The 20000-nt window shown below is 44.5% G+C and overlaps 2 protein-coding genes across 2 annotated transcripts in view; both read left to right on the forward strand.

Annotated features, from left to right (window-relative positions):
• Positions 1 to 2947, forward strand: part of LOC121845473 (CUB and sushi domain-containing protein 3-like) — a 179169-nt gene extending 176222 nt beyond the window's left edge. Inside the window, exon 18 of the mRNA XM_042316920.1 lies at positions 1914 to 2947. Within this exon, the coding sequence (XP_042172854.1) occupies positions 1914 to 2235 (322 nt within the window). The 3' untranslated portion in view covers positions 2236 to 2947. The remainder of the gene's footprint in view (positions 1 to 1913) is intronic.
• Positions 2948 to 6546: 3599 nt separating this feature from the next.
• LOC121845472 (CUB and sushi domain-containing protein 3-like) overlaps positions 6547 to 20000 on the forward strand; it is a gene marked incomplete at its 3' end in the record, with an annotated part of 33698 nt that continues 20244 nt past the window's right edge. Inside the window, exons 1-3 of the mRNA XM_042316919.1 lie at positions 6547 to 7069; positions 14954 to 15070; positions 15526 to 15741. Coding sequence (XP_042172853.1) covers positions 6907 to 7069; positions 14954 to 15070; positions 15526 to 15741 — 496 coding nt within the window. The remainder of the gene's footprint in view (positions 7070 to 14953; positions 15071 to 15525; positions 15742 to 20000) is intronic.

Consider the following 20000-nt stretch of genomic DNA (forward strand, 5'->3'; position numbering starts at 1 on the left):
GGATGTAGAGCTCTGGGTTGGCTGATGTCATCTGTTTTATACTGTAGAGGACTGGAGGGATGTAGAGCTCTGGGTTGGCTGATGTCATCTGTTTTATACTGTAGAGGACTGGAGGGATGTGCTCTGATGTCATCTGTTTTATACTGTAGAGGACTGGAGGGATGTAGAGCTCTGGGTTGCTGATGTCATCTGTTTTATACTGTAGAGGACTGGAGGGATGTAGAGCTCTGATGTCATCTGTTTTATACTGTAGAGGACTGGAGGGATGTAGAGCTCTGGGTTGGCTGATGTCATGTGTTTTATACTGTAGAGGACTGGAGGGATGTAGAGCTCTGATGTCATCTGTTTTATACTGTAGAGGACTGGAGGGATGTAGAGGTCTGATGTCATCTGTTTTATACTGTAGAGGACTGGAGGATGTTGAGCTCTGATGTCATCTGTTTTATACTGTAGAGGACTGGAGGGATGTAGAGCTCTGGGTTCTGATGTCATCTGTTTTATACTGTAGAGGACTGGAGGGATGTAGAGCTCTGATGTCATCTGTTTTATACTGTAGAGGACTGGAGGGATGTAGAGTCATCTGTTTTATACTGTAGAGGACTGGAGGGTTGGCTGATGTCATCTGTTTTATACTGTAGAGGACTGGAGGGATGTAGAGCTCTGATGTCATCTGTTTTATACTGTAGACGACTGGAGGGATGTAGAGCTCTGGGTTGGCTGATGTCATGTGTTTTATACTGTAGAGGACTGGAGGGATGTAGAGCTCTGATGTCATCTGTTTTATACTGTAGAGGACTGTCATCTGTTTTATACTGTAGAGGACTGGAGGGATGTTGAGCTCTGATGTCATCTGTTTTATACTGTAGAGGACTGGAGGGATGTTGAGCTCTGATGTCATCTGTTTTATACTGTAGAGGACTGGAGGGATGTTGAGCTCTGGGCCGGCTGATGTCATCTGTTTTATACTGTAGAGGACTGGAGGGATGTAGAGCTCTGGGCCGGCTGATGTCATCTGTTTTATACTGTAGAGGACTGAAGGGATGTAGAACTCTGATGTAATCTGTTTTATACTGTAGAGGACTGAAGGGATGTAGAACTCTGATGTCATCTGTTTTATACTGTAGAGGACTGGAGGGATGTAGAGCTCTGGGCTGACTGATATCATCTGTTTTATACTGTAGAGGAGTGGAGGGCCTGAATGGCCAAAGCAGATATATGTCCTGTCCAATTAAATTGCCTAATTAAATAAAGGTTAAATAAAAGAAGTATAAAAATATTTTAAAATGATGAGATCTTAACCACGAAAAATTATTGGAAGCAATTGCTGTTGTGAAGCATTTCTGGTCAGGATGGATGGATGGATGGGTGGGTGGATGGACAACGGCCATAAGAACGGATGATTGGGTAGAAGGGGTGGGTGGGTGGATGGATGGATGGATGGGTGGATGGATGGACAACGGCCATAAGAACGGATGATTGGGTAGAAGGGCTGGGTGGGTGGATGGATGGATGGAGGAATCCATTAAGTAATTAATGAAAGAAAGAAAGAATGAACTGCTTACGGTTTCAAACCAACAAATCAGACTTATACCTGCACACAAACCATGATACCTGTACCTTCTCTTCCTCTCCTCTCCTCTCCTCTCCTCTCCTCTCCTCTCCTCTCCTCTCCTCTCCTCTCCTCTCCTCTCCTCTCCTCTCCTCTCCCTCTCTCCTCTCCTCTCCTCTCCTCTCCTCTCCTCTCCTCTCCTCCCTCTCCCCCCTCCCCTCCTCTCCCTCTCTCCTCCTCCTCTCCTCTCCTCTCCTCTCCTCTCCTCTCCTCTCCTCTCCCTCTCCTCTCCTCTCCTCTCCTCTCCTCTCCCTCTCCTCTCCCTTCTCTTCCCTTCCATCTCTTCTCTTTCCCTGTGTATCAGGTTCCAGACGGAGCTCAGCTATGACTTCCTGGAGTTGCATGATGGTCCCAACCTGCTCTCGCCTCTGATTGGCTCGTTCAACGGGACCCAGGTCCCACAGTTCCTGTTCAGCAGTAGTAACTTCATCTACCTCCTCTTCACCACCGACAACAGCAGATCCAACAGCGGCTTCAAGATCTTCTACGAGAGTGAGATAATAACAAGATGGTTTTTTTATGGCCGTTCTGACAAACACATATATGGTACAAGTCTCCCATTGATATCAATTAATGGAAATAAGTTGAGACAACAACAAGCTCTATTTCCAAACCCATTATCTTGAGTTTTATTGAAGTTCACTGAATGATTTATGTGAAAGTCTGAGTTGTGGATGTACAGTCTTGTCTCAACTCTTAATGAGACCCTATGAGACTGTTCTGGATTCCTTCTTATCAAGCAGCAAACATACACACAGCTCTGATCAGTAAGATTAGGGCCACGATGGGCCCTACTTATCATGTACAATAGGTAGCCTGAGTTATATCTGTGTCGTAGAGTGTAGGATAAACTGATTTCCCGACTTCCTGTAGAATAAACTGACTTCCTGTAGAATAAACTGATTTTCTGACTTCCTGTAGAATAAACTGATTTCCTGACTTCCTGTAGAATAAACTGATTTCCTGACTTCCTGTAGAATAAACTGATTTCCCAACTTCTTGTAGAATAAACTGACTTCCTGACTTCCTGTAGAATAAACTGACTTCCTGACTTCCTGTAGAATAAACTGACTTCCTGACTTCCTGTATTTGCTCTGGAAAGCATTTCAGCTGCTAAAATGAAGAGAATGAGTGACATTTTCTCCACCATAAAATGATCTGTGGGACCGCTAGTTAGCTCAACACACTGCTATTGTAACGTGTATGCTAATAAACGAGAAGCAAGGGAGTGAATTTAATAAATAAACGAACCAGGAACAAAACAAGAAACACGAGCAGTGTAAGGACATTCAACAGAATCAATAACATCTGAGGAAAGAACCAAAGGGAGTGACAGATACAGGGGGATGGTAATCAGGAATGCGATGAGTCCAGGTGAGTCTCATGAGGCGCAGGTGCGCATAACGATGGTGACAGGTGTGCGTAGTAATGAGAAAACTGTCGATAACGAGCGCCAGAGAGAGGGAGCAGGAGTGACAGCCGTTGCTTCTTTCTGGATGGAACATTTATGGAATTTATTCATCCTGTCCCAAACTGGAACTATTGTAGGATTCTAAAGGGATTGCCCTTTATCTACTGACCCAGAGTCAGATGAGGCCCTTTATCTACTGACCCAGAGTCAGATGAGGCCCTTTATCTACTGACCCAGAGTCAGATGAGGTCCTTTATCTACTGACCCAGAGTCAGATGAGGCCCTTTATCTACTGACCCAGAGTCAGATGAGGTCCTTTATCTACTGACCCAGAGTCAGATGAGGTCCTTTATCTACTGACCCAGAGTCAGATGAGGTCCTTTATCTACTGACCCAGAGTCAGATGAGGTCCTTTATCTACTGACCCAGGGTCAGATGAGGTCCTTTATCTACTGACCCAGAGTCAGATGAGGTCCTTTATCTACTGACCCAGAGTCAGATGAGGTCCTTTATCTACTGACCCAGAGTCAGATGAGGTCCTTTATCTACTGACCCAGGGTCAGATGAAGCCCTTTATCTACTGACCCAGGGTCAGATGAGGCCCTTTATCTACTGACCCAGAGTCAGATGGTGTCCTTTATCTACTGACCCAGAGTCAGATGAGGTCCTTTATCTACTGCATTAGCGCAATGACTAACACCTGGACAGAGTCAGATGAGGTCCTTTATCTACTGACCCAGGGTCAGATGAGGTCCTTTATCTACTGACCCAGAGTCAGATGAGGTCCTTTATCTACTGACCCAGAGTCAGATGAGGTCCTTTATCTACTGACCCAGAGTCAGATGAGGTCCTTTATCTACTGACCCAGAGTCAGATGAAGCCCTTTATCTACTGACCCAGAGTCAGATGAGGTCCTTTATCTACTGACCCAGAGTCAGATGAAGCCCTTTATCTACTGACCCAGAGTCAGATGAGGTCCTTTATCTACTGACCCAGAGTCAGATGAGGTCCTTTATCTACTGACCCAGAGTCAGATGAGGTCCTTTATCTACTGACCCAGAGTCAGATGAAGCCCTTTATCTACTGACCCAGAGTCAGGTGAGGTCCTTTACCTACTGACCCAGAATCAGATGAGGTCCTTTATCTGCTGACCCAGAGTCAGATGAAGCCCTTTATCTACTGACCCAGAGTCAGATGAGGCCCTTTTGTTTACTGACCCAGAGTCAAATTAACTAATTGATACCATTTGTATGTTTGCAAACTAGCGCTACCACAATTTCTAACTAGCACTGACTTCCTTCATACTGGGTAAAGAGACATAACAATGGTATCCACAAGCTCATCTGACTCTTTTTATTTTATATTTTATTATTTCACATTTATTTAACCAGGTAGGCCAGTTGAGAACACCTTTATTTAACCAGGTCGGCCAGTTGAGAACACCTTTATTTAACCAGGTCGGCCAGTTGAGAACACCTTTATTTAACCAGGTAGGTCAGTTGAGAACACCTTTATTTAACCAGGTAGGCCAGTTGAGAACACCTTTATTTAACCAGGTAGGTCAGTTGAGAACACCTTTATTTAACCAGGTAGGTCAGTTGAGAACACCTTTATTTAACCAGGTAGGCCAGTTGAGAACACCTTTATTTAACCAGGTAGGCCAGTTGAGAACACCTTTATTTAACCAGGTAGGCCAGTTGAGAACACCTTTATTTAACAAGGTAGGCCAGTTGAGAACACCTTTATTTAACCAGGTAGGCCAGTTGAGAACACCTTTATTTAACCAGGTAGGCCAGTTGAGAACACCTTTATTTAACCAGGTAGGCCAGTTGAGAACACCTTTATTTAACCAGGTAGGCCAGTTGAGAACACCTTTATTTAACCAGGTAGGCCAGTTGAGAACACCTTTATTTAACCAGGTAGGCCAGTTGAGAACAAGTTCTCATTTACAACTGCGACCTGGCCAAGATAAAGCAAAGCAGTGCGACACAAACAACAACACAGAGTTACACATGGAGTAAAACAAACATACAGTTAATAACACAATAGGAAAATAAAGTAGATAAAATCCTCATTGCCAAAATCCCTTTATATTTAAAACACATTCCATTGAGTTGTAGGTATAACACTGTTTTTTTAAATTATATGGGAAGAAAACACAAAATAAACTGTATAACAACAGATCAGCCGGATATGAAATATCATTACAGCTGTTAGTTCTAGCCTAGGCTACTTAACATGAGCTAGTCACAAACTGCTACAACTAGAATTGGGATAATTTGCTAAAAGCTCTCATGCAGTCTTTGTCATTTTTTTTTATAAAAAAAAAATAATCACTGTGTGTTTATTTCATGAAAATAACTCCAACATATATTTTTTATCATTTATTTTTCTCAGCCTACTTTGGCCTTTAAAAATGCTCACTCTGATGGTGTGAGCGTTAGGAAACAAATGTGAAGATATTTACATACACAGCCCTGATTGGCTGATAAGGATGTTCTAGAGCCCACCCCCTTACCCAGATGAACAGCCATTGGTCTATTATAAAGAGGTCATAAATTATAATTATGATGACATCATAAAGCCTAACCCACCTGAACTTGTTGAAATTCCAAGCATTTTGTTCACACTGCTCCCAACACAAAACGGGAATTATCATAATTTTCACAATTTCCAAATATTATTTTGACCTCATAGTGTGGAAGTATAATTTAAAAAACAGTAAAATCAGGGAGGGTGTGGGTATATCTATATATTTTTTTACCTTTATTTAACTAGGCAAGTCAGTTAAGAACAAATACTTATTTTCAATGACAGTGGGTTACCTGCCTGTTCAGGGGTAGAATGACAGATTTGTACCCAGTCAGCTCAGGGGTTTGAACTTGCAACCTTCCGGTTACTAGTCCAACGCTCTAACCACTAGGCTACCCTGCCACCCCGGTGATTGCGGTGGGTGGTTGGGAGGGTATTGAGGTGGGTGGACTGAGGTAGGGGGGAGAGGTAGGGAGAGTTGGGGGGGGGTGGATGTGTTATGTGGAGGGAGGAAGGAAGGGAGGGAGGGTGGTTGGGATATGGTAAAATTTTTGTACTTACATTGATGTAATTTTAAAAAACGTTAAATTTTTTGAAATAAAAAAAACACACAAACATTTTTAACTGCACTGCCCCTTTAAATCTTTTGACCTGAGAACTACAACAAAGATAATAGCTAAATGGAATGGATGTTCTGTTCTGATTCAAATCAATGTGGGACACTAGAGTTGGCAATCTAAACACTCTCATTTGATTAGTTAGCTAGCTAGCTAACATTAGCATAAATAGCTAGCTAACATTAGCATAAATAGCTAGCTGACATTAGCATAAATAGCTAGCTGACATTAGCATAAATAGCTAGCTAACATTAGCATAAATAGCTAGCTAACATTAGCATAAATAGCTAGCTGACATTAGCATAAATAGCTAGCTAACATTAGCATAAATAGCTAGCTACTTCAGTGCAAATTATGTTTTTTTTTGCTGTAATCTAAAGAAATGCCTGGGAATGTGTTTATAGTTGAACTTTCTGTAAGTTTTCCTTAAAACTGCCAACTGAGCTGCCCACTGAGCTGATACCAAGAGCACAGCAGATCAAAGAGAATGTTGTGTGTTGAACTCAAAACGGTCCCTGAGGAAACAAATACCTTTTGGATGAAAAGAAAATGGAGATGCGATTAAATGCTGCCCCTCAAAAAAAAAAAAAAATGAAAACAATGTACGATGATAAAAACAATTTGCTAAAGTTAAGGCGTTATTAACACGTTACCTTGGACAGGCCATAATGTATAAATAATCATTTATTTTTTAACCTTGGCTCCTACCAGTTGTGACGTTGGACACATCATCATGCATGGACCCTGGGATCCCGGTGAACGGTGTGCGGTACGGCCATGACCTGGCCATCGGGTCCACGGTGTCGTTCCAGTGTGAGCAGGGATACCGGCTCAGTCATGAGGAACCGCTGGTCTGTGGGAAAAACCACTGGTGGAGCCATCCTCTGCCCACATGTGACGGTATGTTAGCCTCTATAACAGGGGGATTTACAATCTGATCTCTACAAGGTCCGGACTACTGCTGCTTTTCTGTTATACCTAATCATTAATATCACCCACCTGGTGTCCCAGGTCTAAATCAGTCCCTGATTTGAAGGGAATCACCCACCTGGTGTCCCAGGTCTAAATCAGTCCCTAATTAGAGGGGAATCACCCACCTGGTGTCCCGGGTCTAAATCAGTCCCTGATTAGAGGGGAATAACCCACCTGGTGTCCCAGGTCTAAATCAGTCCCTAATTAGAGGGGAATCACCCACCTGGTGTCCCAGGTCTAAATCAGTCCCTGATTAGAGGGGAATAGCCCACCTGGTGTCCCAGGTCTAAATCAGTCCCTGATTAGAGGGGAATAGCCCACCTGGTGTCCCAGGTCTAAATCAGTCCCTGATTAGAGGGGAATAGCCCACCTGGTGTCCCAGGTCTAAATCAGTCCCTAATTAGAGGGGAATCACCCACCTGGTGTCCCAGGTCTAAATCAGTCCCTAATTAGAGGGGAATCACCCACCTGGTGTCCCGGGTCTAAATCAGTCCCTGATTAGAGGGGAATAGCCCACCTGGTGTCCCAGGTCTAAATCAGTCCCTAATTAGAGGGGAATCACCCACCCGGTGTCCCAGGTCTAAATCAGTCCCTGATTAGAGGGGAATCACCCACCCGGTGTCCCAGGTCTAAATCAGTCCCTAGAGGGGGACCTGGTGTCCCAGGTCTAAATCAGTCCCTAATTAGAGGGGAATCACCCACCTGGTGTCCCGGGTCTAAATCAGTCCCTGATTAGAGGGGAATAGCCCACCTGGTGTCCCAGGTCTAAATCAGTCCCTAATTAGAGGGGAATCACCCACCTGGTGTCCCGGGTCTAAATCAGTCCCTGATTGGAGGGGAATCACCCACCTGGTGTCCCAGGTCTAAATCAGTCCAGGATAAAAAAAGAAAACAGTAGAACTGGCTTCAAGGTCCAGATTGATGTGAGGGGGGCTATGTTATTTATCGTGATGGTATGTTACTAAATACATAATGAATCTTTATTTATCATCTCAATAATGCATAGCCTAGTCCACTGCCCACATATGATGCTATGGTTTAGATTATTATATCAAATGCTTGTGCTTCTACACCCGCATTGCTTGCTGTTTGGGGTTTTAGGCTGGGTTTCTGTACAGCACATTGATATATCAGCTGATCTAAGAAGGGCTATATAAATACATTCAATTTCATTAGATTATAATGTACGTAATCTCTGGGTTTAGATAATTACGTGTGTAATCTAGTTTAAGATATACTGGTGCAATCTTTTTTGCTTTTGGGGTTTTTTTCGTTAGCCAACACCTTTTTTCTTTTAGCCAACACCTGCTTTAGCCAAGAACCTGCTACCTGTTTTGCTTGCTTTAGCCAACACCTGCTTTAGCCAACACCTGCTTTTAGCCAACTCCTGCTTTAGCCAACACCTGCTGTAATGTTGCGCTTTAGCCAACACCTGTTTTAGCCAACTCCTCTTGGGTTTAGCCAAACTAGCCAACTCCTGCTAGTTTTAGCCAACACCTGCTTGCCAACACTTGCTTTAGCCAACACTTTAGCCAACTCCTGCTTTAGCCAACACCTGCTTTAGCAACACCTGTTTTAGCCAACACCTGCTTTTTAGCCAACACCTGTTTTAGCCAACTCCTTTAGCCAACACCTTTAGCCAACACCTGTTTTAGCCAACACCTGTTTTAGCCAACTCCTGCTTTAGCCAACACCTGTTTTGCTTTAGCCAACACCTGCTTTTAGCCAACACTTGCTTTAGCCAACTGCTTTAGCCAACTCCTGCTGCCAACACCTGTTTTAGCCAACACCTGTTTTAGCCAACACCTGTTTTAGCCAACACCTGCTTTAGCCAACACCTGCTTTAGCCAACACCTGCTTTTAGCCAACACCTGTTTTGCCAACTCCTGCTTTAGCCAACCTGTTTTAGCCAACCTGCTTTAGCCAACACCTGCTGCTTTAGCCAACACCTGCTTTAGCCAAGCCAACTTGTTTTAGCCAACACCTGCTTTTAGCCAACACCTGCTTTTAGCCAACTCCTGTTTTAGCCAACTCCTGCTTTAGCCAACACTTGCTTTAGCCAACTCCTGCATTAGCCAACACTTGCTTTAGCCAACACTTGCTTTAGCCAACTCCTGCTTTAGCCAACACCTGTTTTAGCCAACTCCTTCTTTAGCCAACACCTGTTTTAGCCAACTCCTGCTTTAGCCAACACTTGCTTTAGCCAACACTTGCTTTAGCCAACTCCTGCTTTAGCCAACTCCTGCTTTAGCCAACACCTGTTTTAGCCAACACCTGCTTTAGCCAACACCTGCTTTAGCCAACACCTGCTTTAGCCAACACCTGCTTTTAGCCAACACCTGCTTTTAGCCAACACCTGCTTTTAGCCAACTCCTGCTTTAGCCAACACCTGCTGTAGCCAACACCTGCTTTAGCCAAGACTTGCGTTAGCCAACACCTGTTTTAGCCAACTCCTGCTTTAGCCAACACCTGTTTTAGCCAACTCCTGCTTTAGCCAACACTTGCTTTAGCCAACTCCTGCATTAGCCAACACTTGCTTTAGCCAACACTTGCTTCAGCCAACTCCTGCTTTAGCCAACACCTGCTTTAGCCAACACCTGTTTTAGCCAACTCCTGCTTTAGCCAACACTTGCGTTAGCCAACACCTGTTTTAGCCAACACTTGCGTTAGCCAACACCTGTTTTAGCCAACTCCTTCTTTAGCCAACACCTGTTTTAGCCAACACCTGTTTTAGCCAACACCTGTTTTAGCCAACTCCTGCTTTAGCCAACTCCTGCTTTAGCCAACACCTGCTCTAGCCAACTCCTGCTCTAGCCAACTTTGTCAGAATGGTTAGCCGAAGAACAGACAGATATTTGAACAGGGTTCATATAATGGTATTCATACGGTTCAACCAACTTGTTTGTACCTTGTCACGTGATGGTATATAACTAAAGAGAAAATAATATTTTTGTTGTCGTCCCACTCCTTACATATTTGTGTTTGTTGAATAGGATAGAGAAAGAGAAGATAGTGTGCTGAAATAGCAGTGGGCTGGATTGGTACACAGCACTTCAACTGGTAGACCACACTAGCAGTGGGCTGTATTGGTACACAGCACTTCAACTGGTAGACCACACTAGCAGTGGGCTGTATTGCTACATGCTGGTCATTTATGAACATTTGAACATCTTGGCCATGTTCTGTTATAATCTCCACGTGGCACAGCCAGAAGAGGACTGGCCACCCCACATAGCCTGGTTCCTCTCTAGGTTTCTTCCTAGCCGCCCCTCATAGCCTGGTTCCTCTCTAGGTTTCTTCCTAGGTTTTGGCCTTTCTAGGGAGTTTTACCTAGCCACCGTGCTTCTACACCTGCATTGCTTGCTGTTTGGGGTTTTAGGCTGGGTTTCTGTACAGCACTTTGAAATATCAGCTGATGTACGAAGGGCTTTATAAATACATTTGATTTGATCTGATTTACACAGCAGTTCAACTGGTAGACCACACTAGCAGTGGTCTGTATTGGTACCAGTTCAACTGGTAGACCATCCTAGGCCACAAATAGATCATCAGCTTAACGTGTCATCTCAATGAAGCTAGCCTGGTCTCATCTGGATGTGTCATCTCAGTGAATGTAGCCCGGTCCCATCTGGATGTGTCATCTCAGTGAAGCTAGCCTGGTCCCATCTGGATGTGTCATCTCAGTGAAGCTAGCCCAGTCTCATCTGGATGTGTCATCTCAATGAAGCTAGCCTGGTCTCATCTGGACGTGTCATCTCAGTGAAGCTAGCCTGGTCTCATTTGGACGTGTCATCTCAATGAAGCTAGCCTGGTCTCATCTGGATGTGTCATCTCAATGAAGCTAGCCTGGTCTCATCTGGACGTGTCATCTCAGTGAAGCTAGCCTGGTCTCATTTGGACGTGTCATCTCAATGAAGCTAGCCTGGTCTCATCTGGATGTGTCATCTCAATGAAGCTAGCCCGGTCTCATCTGGATGTGTCATCTCAGTGAAGCTAGCCTTGACCCATTTGGATGTGTCATCTCAGTGAAGCTATCCTGGACCCATCTGGATGTGTCATCTCAGTGAAGCTAGCCCGGTCTCATCCGGATGTGTCATCTCAGTGAACCTTGCCCGGTCTCATCATGATGTGCTCCAGCCAACTCCTCTCTGCTGTGTTTGTTCCTTTGAATGCCAAACACGTAACCTTCTCTCCAGCTCGGCACGACAACCATATTCAGACCAATCTGCTGCACATACAGATCTGGGCGCAGGGTTTAAGGATATTTATACGGTTCACCCAACACCTACTGGGCAGGGATTACATTTTAATGTCACACCCTAGCAGTATTCCCGATGATGCTATACCTGTGTCCTTGAATTAATAAACAATCACTTTTGTTCCCGAAATGCACCAAGGAACGTTTTAAATATTTCAGAGGCGTATTTGGTAGATCGTCCCAGTCACCACACCTGTACAGGGACGATGTACTAGAGAGAAAGTGTGGGAGGAGATTGGCAGGAGGTAGAGTCATAGGGCTTTGATGTACTAACACACGTTATACTGTATTATCTATAAGGCACACTACACTTTACATCAAATTATATATATATATATGATATAGAGACAGAGTCTTCCTGTCACTCACCTCTCTACTTTGACAATATAATAGACATGGTTAGTTAGTAGAGTCTTCCTGTCACTCACCTCCCTACTGGGACAATATTATAGGCATGGTTAGTTAGTAGAGTCTTCTAATCACTCACCTCTCTACTGGGACAATATAATAGACATGGTTAGTTAGTAGAGTCTTCCTGTCACTCACCTCCCTACTGGGACAATATAATAGACATGGTTAGTTAGTAGAGTCTTCCTGTCACTCACCTCTCTACTTTGACAATATAATAGACATGGTTAGTTAGTAGAGTCTTCCTGTCACTCACCTCCCTACTGGGACAATATTATAGGCATGGTTAGTTAGTAGAGTTTAGAGGTTAGGATGGTAGGGTGTTCGGGTAGATGTTGTTACTAAGGGTGAGCACATGGAGACAGTAGGGTAGATGTTGTTACTGAGGTTGAACACATGGAGACAGTAGGGTAGATGTTAGGGAGACAGTAGGGTAGATGTTGTTACTGAGGTTGAACACAGGGAGACAGTAGGGTAGATGTTAGGGAGACAGTAGGGTAGATGTTGTTACTGAGGGTGAACACATGGAGACAGTAGGGTAGATGTTAGGGAGACAGTAGGGTAGATGTTGTTACTGAGGGTGAACACACGGAGACAGTAGGGTAGATGTTAGGGAGACAGTAGGGTAGATGTTAGGGAGACAGTAGGGTAGATGTTGTTACTGAGGTTGGACACAGGGAGACAGTAGGGTAGATGTTAGGGAGACAGTAGGGTAGATGTTAGGGAGACAGTAGGGTAGATGTTAGGGAGACAGTAGGGTAGATGTTAGGGAGACAGTAGGGTAGATGTTAGGGAGACAGTAGGGTAGATGTTGTTACTGAGGTTGGACACAGGGAGACAGTAGGGTAGATGTAAGGGAGACAGTAGGGTAGATGTTAGGGAGACAGTAGGGTAGATGTTGTTACTGAGGGTGGACACATGGAGACAGTAGGGTAGATGTTAGGGAGACAGTAGGGTAGATGTTAGGGAGACAGTAGGGTAGATGTTAGGGAGACAGTAGGGTAGATGTTAGGGAGACAGTAGGGTAGATGTTGCTACTGAGGGAGGGACACATGGAGACAGTAGGGTAGATGTTAGGGAGACAGTAGGGTAGATGTTGTTACTGAGGTTGAACACATGGAGACAGTAGGGTAGATGTTAGGGAGACAGTAGGGTAGATGTTAGGGAGACAGTAGGGTAGATGTTAGGGAGACAGTAGGGTAGATGTTAGGGAGACAGTAGGGTAGATGTTAGGGAGACAGTAGGGTAGATGTTGTTACTGAGGTTGAACACAGGGAGACAATAGGGTAGATGTTAGGGAGACAGTAGGGTAGATGTTGCTACTGAGGGAGGGACACATATACTAGTGTACCAGTGGAGTCTATCTAATATCCCTCTACAGCTTCACATCAAGGTGTCCAATACAGAACTCCTGTCTGAGACCAGGTGTGCCAGACTCAAACCCACAAGCCGTGCCAACTAACACTCGGCTCATGTCTTAGTAATGACTTCATGTACGTTTGGCTCATTAATTAAACATTTGATATCATTTTGGGAGGTAGGGTTTGATTTCTGTGTGGTTTGCCTGGAGAGACTCGGCTGTATGGCAAATGGCACCCTTACTCCCTTCCCTATAGTGCATTACTTTTGACCAGGACCCATAAAGGGTAGTGCATTTACCATTAGGGGTCGAGCTGAGGCCTCTAAGGGTAGTGACTGCAGCTGTACAGCTCCAGGCATCATTATCATCCTCCCCAAAAAAACCTGCCTGGCATTCATTGGCATTCATTACTTAGAAAACATGTCCTCCAGCCACCAAGTTCAACTTCAAATATGTGTCTGCCAGATGATGTGTTTCTGGGGGGCATCTGCATAACGCCAGCAGCCAGGGTTTACAAGAACAAAAAAACAAAAAAACAGATTTTTTTTCATTTTAATTTTAATTTTAAATTGTCATATTTGCCAAGTATTGTTCTTTAAAGAACATATGACCTTTTACACTGATAACAATACAATACCAGCCAGTAGAGAGCGGGTGGCTGGTGAACAACGGCTAATTAATGTGGATAAACTTTCAACAGGCTCTTGACATTAACACTGTGGCCCAGTCGTCATTGAGAGGGTGGGCTTTACCTCATTAACTTTGCTGTGGATAAGATAAAGATCATATTGATGATGTCACTAAGGAAGACATTGCACAGGATCATATTGATGATGTCACTAAGGAAGACATTGCACAGGATCATATTGATGATGTCACTAAGGAAGACATTGCACAGGATCATATTGATGATGTCACTAAGGAAGACATTGCACAGGATCATATTGATGATGTCACTAAGGAAGACATGCAAAATGTGTAGCTCATTTTGTGGAGCATGTTGCTCACAACATCAAGGGTTGCGGGTTTGATTCCTGTTGACCAACCATACAAAAGTGGGTTTGATCCCTGTTGACCAACCATACAAAAGTGGGTTTGATCCCTGTTGACCAACCATACAAAAGTGGGTTTGATTCCGGTTGACCAGCCATACAAAAGTGGGTTTGATCCCTGTTGACCAACCATACAAAAGTGGGTTTGATTCCGGTTGACCAGCCATACAAAAGTGGGTTTGATTCCTGTTGACCAACCATACAAACGTGGGTTTGATTCCTGTTGACCAACCATACAAAAGTGGGTTTGATTCCTGTTGACCAACCATACAAAAGTGGGTTTGATTCCTGTTGACCAACCATACAAAAGTGGGTTTGATCCCTGTTGACCAACCATACAAACGTGGGTTTGATTCCTGTTGACCAACCATACAAAAGTGGGTTTGATTCCTGTTGACCAACCATACAAAAAAAATGTTGGATAAAAGTGTTCGCTAAATTACATGTATCAGATGTATGTAAATAGTGGAGCGTGAGGAGGATCATAGCATTAAGTTGATTAGTATTATCATTAGCATTGTGTATTAGCATCAGGCTAGCATTAGCATAGTGTATTATTAACAGGCTACCAATAGCATTGGGTATTAGCACCAGGCTAGCATTAGCATAGTGTATTAGCATTATGCTAGCAATAACATTGTGTAATAGCACCAGGCTAGCATTAGCATTGTGTATTAGCATCAGGATAGCATTACCATTGACTATTAGCATAATTGTCTCTCGTCATTCTCCAGCATCGTGCGGTGGGGACGTGAGAGGACCTGGCGGTATCATTCTGTCTCCTGGATATCCAGAACTCTACCCCAACTCTCTAAACTGCACCTGGACGGTGGAGGTCGGACATGGGAAAGGTAGGAAAGTACAGAATATGCGGTCTTTTACTAAAAAAATGTATACAAATGGACCTACAGAACTATGAGAAGTGTGACAGAGTCACGTGTATGTCTCTAATAAAACTTACTTTTTTATTTATTTAACTAGGCAAGTCAGATAACAACAAATTCTTATTTACAAGTAACGGCCTAGGAACAGTGGGTTAACTGCTGTGTTCAGGGGAAGAACGATTGTTTTTACCTTATCAGCTCTGGGATTCGATCTAGCAACCATACGGTTACTGGCCCAACGCTCTAACCACTGGGCTACCCTTCCTAAATCTGTTGTATCAGATTTCACCATTCAAAGAGCTTTAAAAGTCCTCTTTCATTACTCGAGAAATCCCAGTTGTAACATTTGAGCTAATACCCATAATCCCCCCAAAAATCTGATGAACTGATTTTTCTTCTTCTCTCTGTTCTGCTCTGTTCAGGGGTCCAGTTCATGTTCCATTCCTTCCACTTGGAAGATCACCATGACTACCTCCTGATCACCGAGAATGGCAGCTTCGTCCTGCCTTTAGCTCGCCTCACTGGCTCCGAGCGCCCGGCGCCCGTCAACGCAGGCCTCTACGGGAACTACAAGGCTCAGCTTCGCTTCATCTCTGACTTCTCTATTTCCTTTCAAGGATTCAACATTTCTTTCTCAGGTAACAGAGGAGAGAGATATAGGGGGAGGGAGGGAGGGAGGGAAAGAGAGGGAAAGAGAGGGAGAGAGAGAGAGAGGGGGAGAGAGAGAGATTGGGGGAAGGGAGAGAGGAGAGAGAGAGAGAGAGAGAGAGAGAGAGAGAGAGAGATTGGGGGGGGAGAGAGGAGAGAGAGAGAGAGAGAGATTGGGGGAAGAGAGAGAGAGAGAGAGAGAGAGAGAGAGAGAGAGAGAGATTGGGGGAGAGAGAGAGAGAGAGAGAGAGAGAGAGAGAGAGAGGGAGAGAGAGAGAGGAGAGAGAGATTGGGGGAAGAGAGAGAGAGAGAGAGAGAGAGATTGGGGAAGGGAGAGAGACAGAGAGAGAGAGAGAGAGAGAGAGATTTGGGGGAAGGGAGAGAGGAGAGAGAGAGAGAAAGAGAGAGAGAGAGAGAGAGAGGGGGATTGGGGAGGAGAGAGAGAGAGAGAGAGAGAGAGAGAGAGAGAGAGAGAGAGAGAGAGCGATTGAGAGTTCCTACATTCATTCAGTGATGAGATCAGACGCGTTAAGATCTCGGTAAAGCACACAGAGTAACATACACTATAAGGAGAGCCATTTATCAGTGAGGGCTGGAGCAGGCTTAAGGGTGGACTGAAGCTCTGAGACTGATGATTCAGGATGGATCAATATTGTAAACCAAGGTCAAGTACAAGGAGATTTTCAGAGATGGGCTGCATCCCAAATGGCACCTTGTTCCATATTTGGTCCACTACATTAGACCAGGGTCAATAGGGGAAGTGGTCCACTACATTACACCAGGGTCAATAGGGGAAGTGGTCCACTACATTAGACCAGGGTCAATAGGGGATGTGGACCAGGGTCAATAGGGGATGTGGCCCACTACATTAGACCAGGGTCAATAGAGGATGTGGTCCTCTACAATAGACCAGGGTCAATAGGGGATGTGGTCCACTGCATTAGACCAGGGTCAATAGGGGATGTGGTCCACTACATTAGACCAGGGTCAATAGGGGATGTAGTCCACTACATTAGATCAGGGTCAATAGGGGATGTGGTTCACTACATTAGACCAGGGTCAATAGGGGATGTGGTCCACTACATTAGACCAGGGTCAATAGGGGATGTGGTCCACTACATTAGACCAGGGTCAATAGGGGATGTGGTCCACTACATTAGACCAGGGTCAATAGGGGATGTGGTCCACTACATTAGACCAGGGTCAATAGGGGATGTGGTCCACTACATTAGACCAGGGTCAATAGGGGATGTGGTCCACTACATTAGACCAGGGTCAATAGGGGATGTGGTCCACTACATTAGACCAGGGTCAATAGGGGATGTGGTCCACTACATTAGACCAGGTCAATAGAGGATGTGGTCCACTACATTAGACCAGGGTCAATAGGGGATGTGGTCCACTACATTAGACCAGCATCAGACCAGTGGTCCACTACATTAGACCAGGGTCAATAGGGGATGTGGTCCACTACATTAGACCAGGGTCAATAGGGGATGTGGTCACACTACTACATTAGACCAGGGTTAGGGGAGACCAGGGTCAATAGGGGATGTGGTCCACTACATTAGACCAGGGTCAATAGGGGATGTGGTCCACTACATTAGACCAGGGTCAATAGGGGATGTGGTCCACTACATTAGACCAGGGTCAATAGGGAGTCCACTACATTAGACCAGGGATAGGGATGGTCCACTACATTAGACCAGGGTCAATAGGGGATGTGGTCCACTACATTAGACCAGGGTCAATAGGGGATGTGGGACCAGGGTCAATAGGGGATGTGGTCCACACATTAGACCAGGGTCAATAGGGGATGTGGTCCACTACATTAGACCAGGGTCAATAGGGGATGTGGGCCACTACATTAGACCAGGGTCAATAGGGGATGTGGTCCACTACATTAGACCAGGGTCAATAGGGGATCTGGTCCACTACATTAGACCAGCATCAATAGGTTAAGTGGTCCACTACATTAGACCAGGGTCAATAGGGGATGTGGTCCACTACATTAGACCAGGGTCAATAGGGGATGTGGTCCACTACATTAGACCAGGGTCAATAGGGGATCTGGTCCACTGGTCCACTACATTAGACCAGGGTCAATAGGGGATGTGGTCCACTACATTAGACCAGGGTCAATAGGGGATGTGGTCCACTACATTAGACCAGGGTCAATAGGGGATGTGGTCCACTACATTAGGCATCAATAGGGAAGTGGTCCACTACATTAGACCAGGGTCAATAGGGGATGTGGTCCACAACATTAGACCATATAGGGGATGTGGACCACTACAGACCAGTCAATAGGGGAAGTGGTCCACTACATTAGACCAGGGTCAATAGGGGATGTGGTCCACTACATTAGACCAGGGTCAATAGGGGATGTGGTCCACTACATTAGACCAGCATCAGTGGTTACATTAGACCAGCATCAATAGGGGAAGTGGTCCACTACATTAGACCAGGGTCAATAGGGGATGTGGTCCACGACATTAGACCAGGGTCAATAGGGGATGTGGTCCACTACATTAGAGCAGGGTCAATAGAGAATGTGGTCCACTACATTAGACCAGGGTCAATAGGGATCTGGTCCACTGGTCCACTACATTAGACCAGGTTCAATAGGGGATGTGGTCCACGACATTAGACCAGGGTCAAGATGTTGAATTGTTGTCTGTGCCCAGTGGGTAGGGAACAGGGTGTAAATTGGGATGCACCCATCATGAAGGCTGTCCAGGTGAACATCCTGAGGAGAGGACTGCCGTTCAAATGGCACCCTATTCCCTATGTAGTACACTACCTAACGGCCCATAGGGCTCTGCTCAAAATTAGTGCACTACATAGGGAATAGGGGGAATTTTGAATGCCCCCATCAAGCAGGCTGTCCTGGGGAATATCCTGAGGAGAGGACTGAGTCTGTCTGTTGGTCTGTCAGAGTTAATGGGACTAACTTCTGTCCTATCAGAGTTAATGGGACTAACTTCTGTCCTATAAGAGTTAATGGGACTAACTTCTGCTCTATCAGAGATAATGGGACTGGGGAACTTCTGTTATATCAGAGTTAATGGGACTAACTTCTGTCCTATCAGAGTTAATCTGTTATATCAGAGTTAATGGGACTAACTTCTGTCCTATCAGAGTTAATGGGACTAATTTCTGTCCTATCAGAGTTAATGGGACTAATTTCTGTCCTATCAGAGTTAATGGGACTAATTTCTGTCCTATCAGAGTTAATGGGACTAACTTCTGTCCTATCAGAGTTAATGGGACTAATTTCTGTCCTATCAGAGTTAATGGGACTAATTTCTGTCCTATCAGAGTTAATGGGACTAATTTCTGTCCTATCAGAGTTAATGGGACTAACTTCTGCTCTATCAGAGATAATGGGACTTAGTCCTAAGAGTTAATGGGACTAACTTCTGTTATATCAGAGTTAATGGGACTAACTTCTGTCCTATCAGAGTTAATGGGACTAATTTCTGTCATATCAGAGTTAATGGGACTAATTTCTGTCCTATCAGAGTTAATGGGACTAATTTCTGTCCTATCAGAGTTAATGGGACTAGAGAGATACAGACTAGAAAGATAGCGATAAAGAGATACAGACTAGAGTGATAGAGACCTGAGAGATATAGAGATACAGGCCGAGGGATGCAGACTAGAGAGATAGAGAGTTACAGACTGGAGAGATAGAGAGATAGAGACTAGAGAGATAGAGAGATACAGACTAGAGAGATAGAGAGTAGAGAGATACAGACTAGAGAGATAGAGACTAGAGAGATAGAGACTAGAGAGATAGAGAGATACAGACTATTTATATACAGACTAGAGAGATACAGACTAGAGAGATAGAGACTAGAGAGATAGAGACTAGAGAGATACAGACTAGATATATACAGACTAGAGAGATACAGACTAGAGAGATACAGACTAGAGAGATACAGACTAGATGTTACTAACTTCTTCTCTATCAGAGTTAATGAGACTTCTGCTATTGAAACAGCCTGGCTAAATGTTTGCCTCCTGCTCATCAGAGGGAAGCGTAACCTGGTGCAGCAACTCATGACTATTCATGGTCTTCCCCAAGAGTCTGTTCTGTGTGCATACTGTAATTATCATCTATAGATTGTCCTGCTTATAATTCTACACACCATCTTTTGTTAACCTTTGATTAGATTGACTGGTTGGGTGATGTAGCGACCAGCGTCAGAGATTTTTTTTTTTTCTTCAGCGGAGTTGAACGAGT

This window comes from Oncorhynchus tshawytscha, unplaced genomic scaffold, assembly GCF_018296145.1.
Source record: "Oncorhynchus tshawytscha isolate Ot180627B unplaced genomic scaffold, Otsh_v2.0 Un_contig_1961_pilon_pilon, whole genome shotgun sequence".
NCBI lineage: Eukaryota > Metazoa > Chordata > Actinopteri > Salmoniformes > Salmonidae > Oncorhynchus > Oncorhynchus tshawytscha.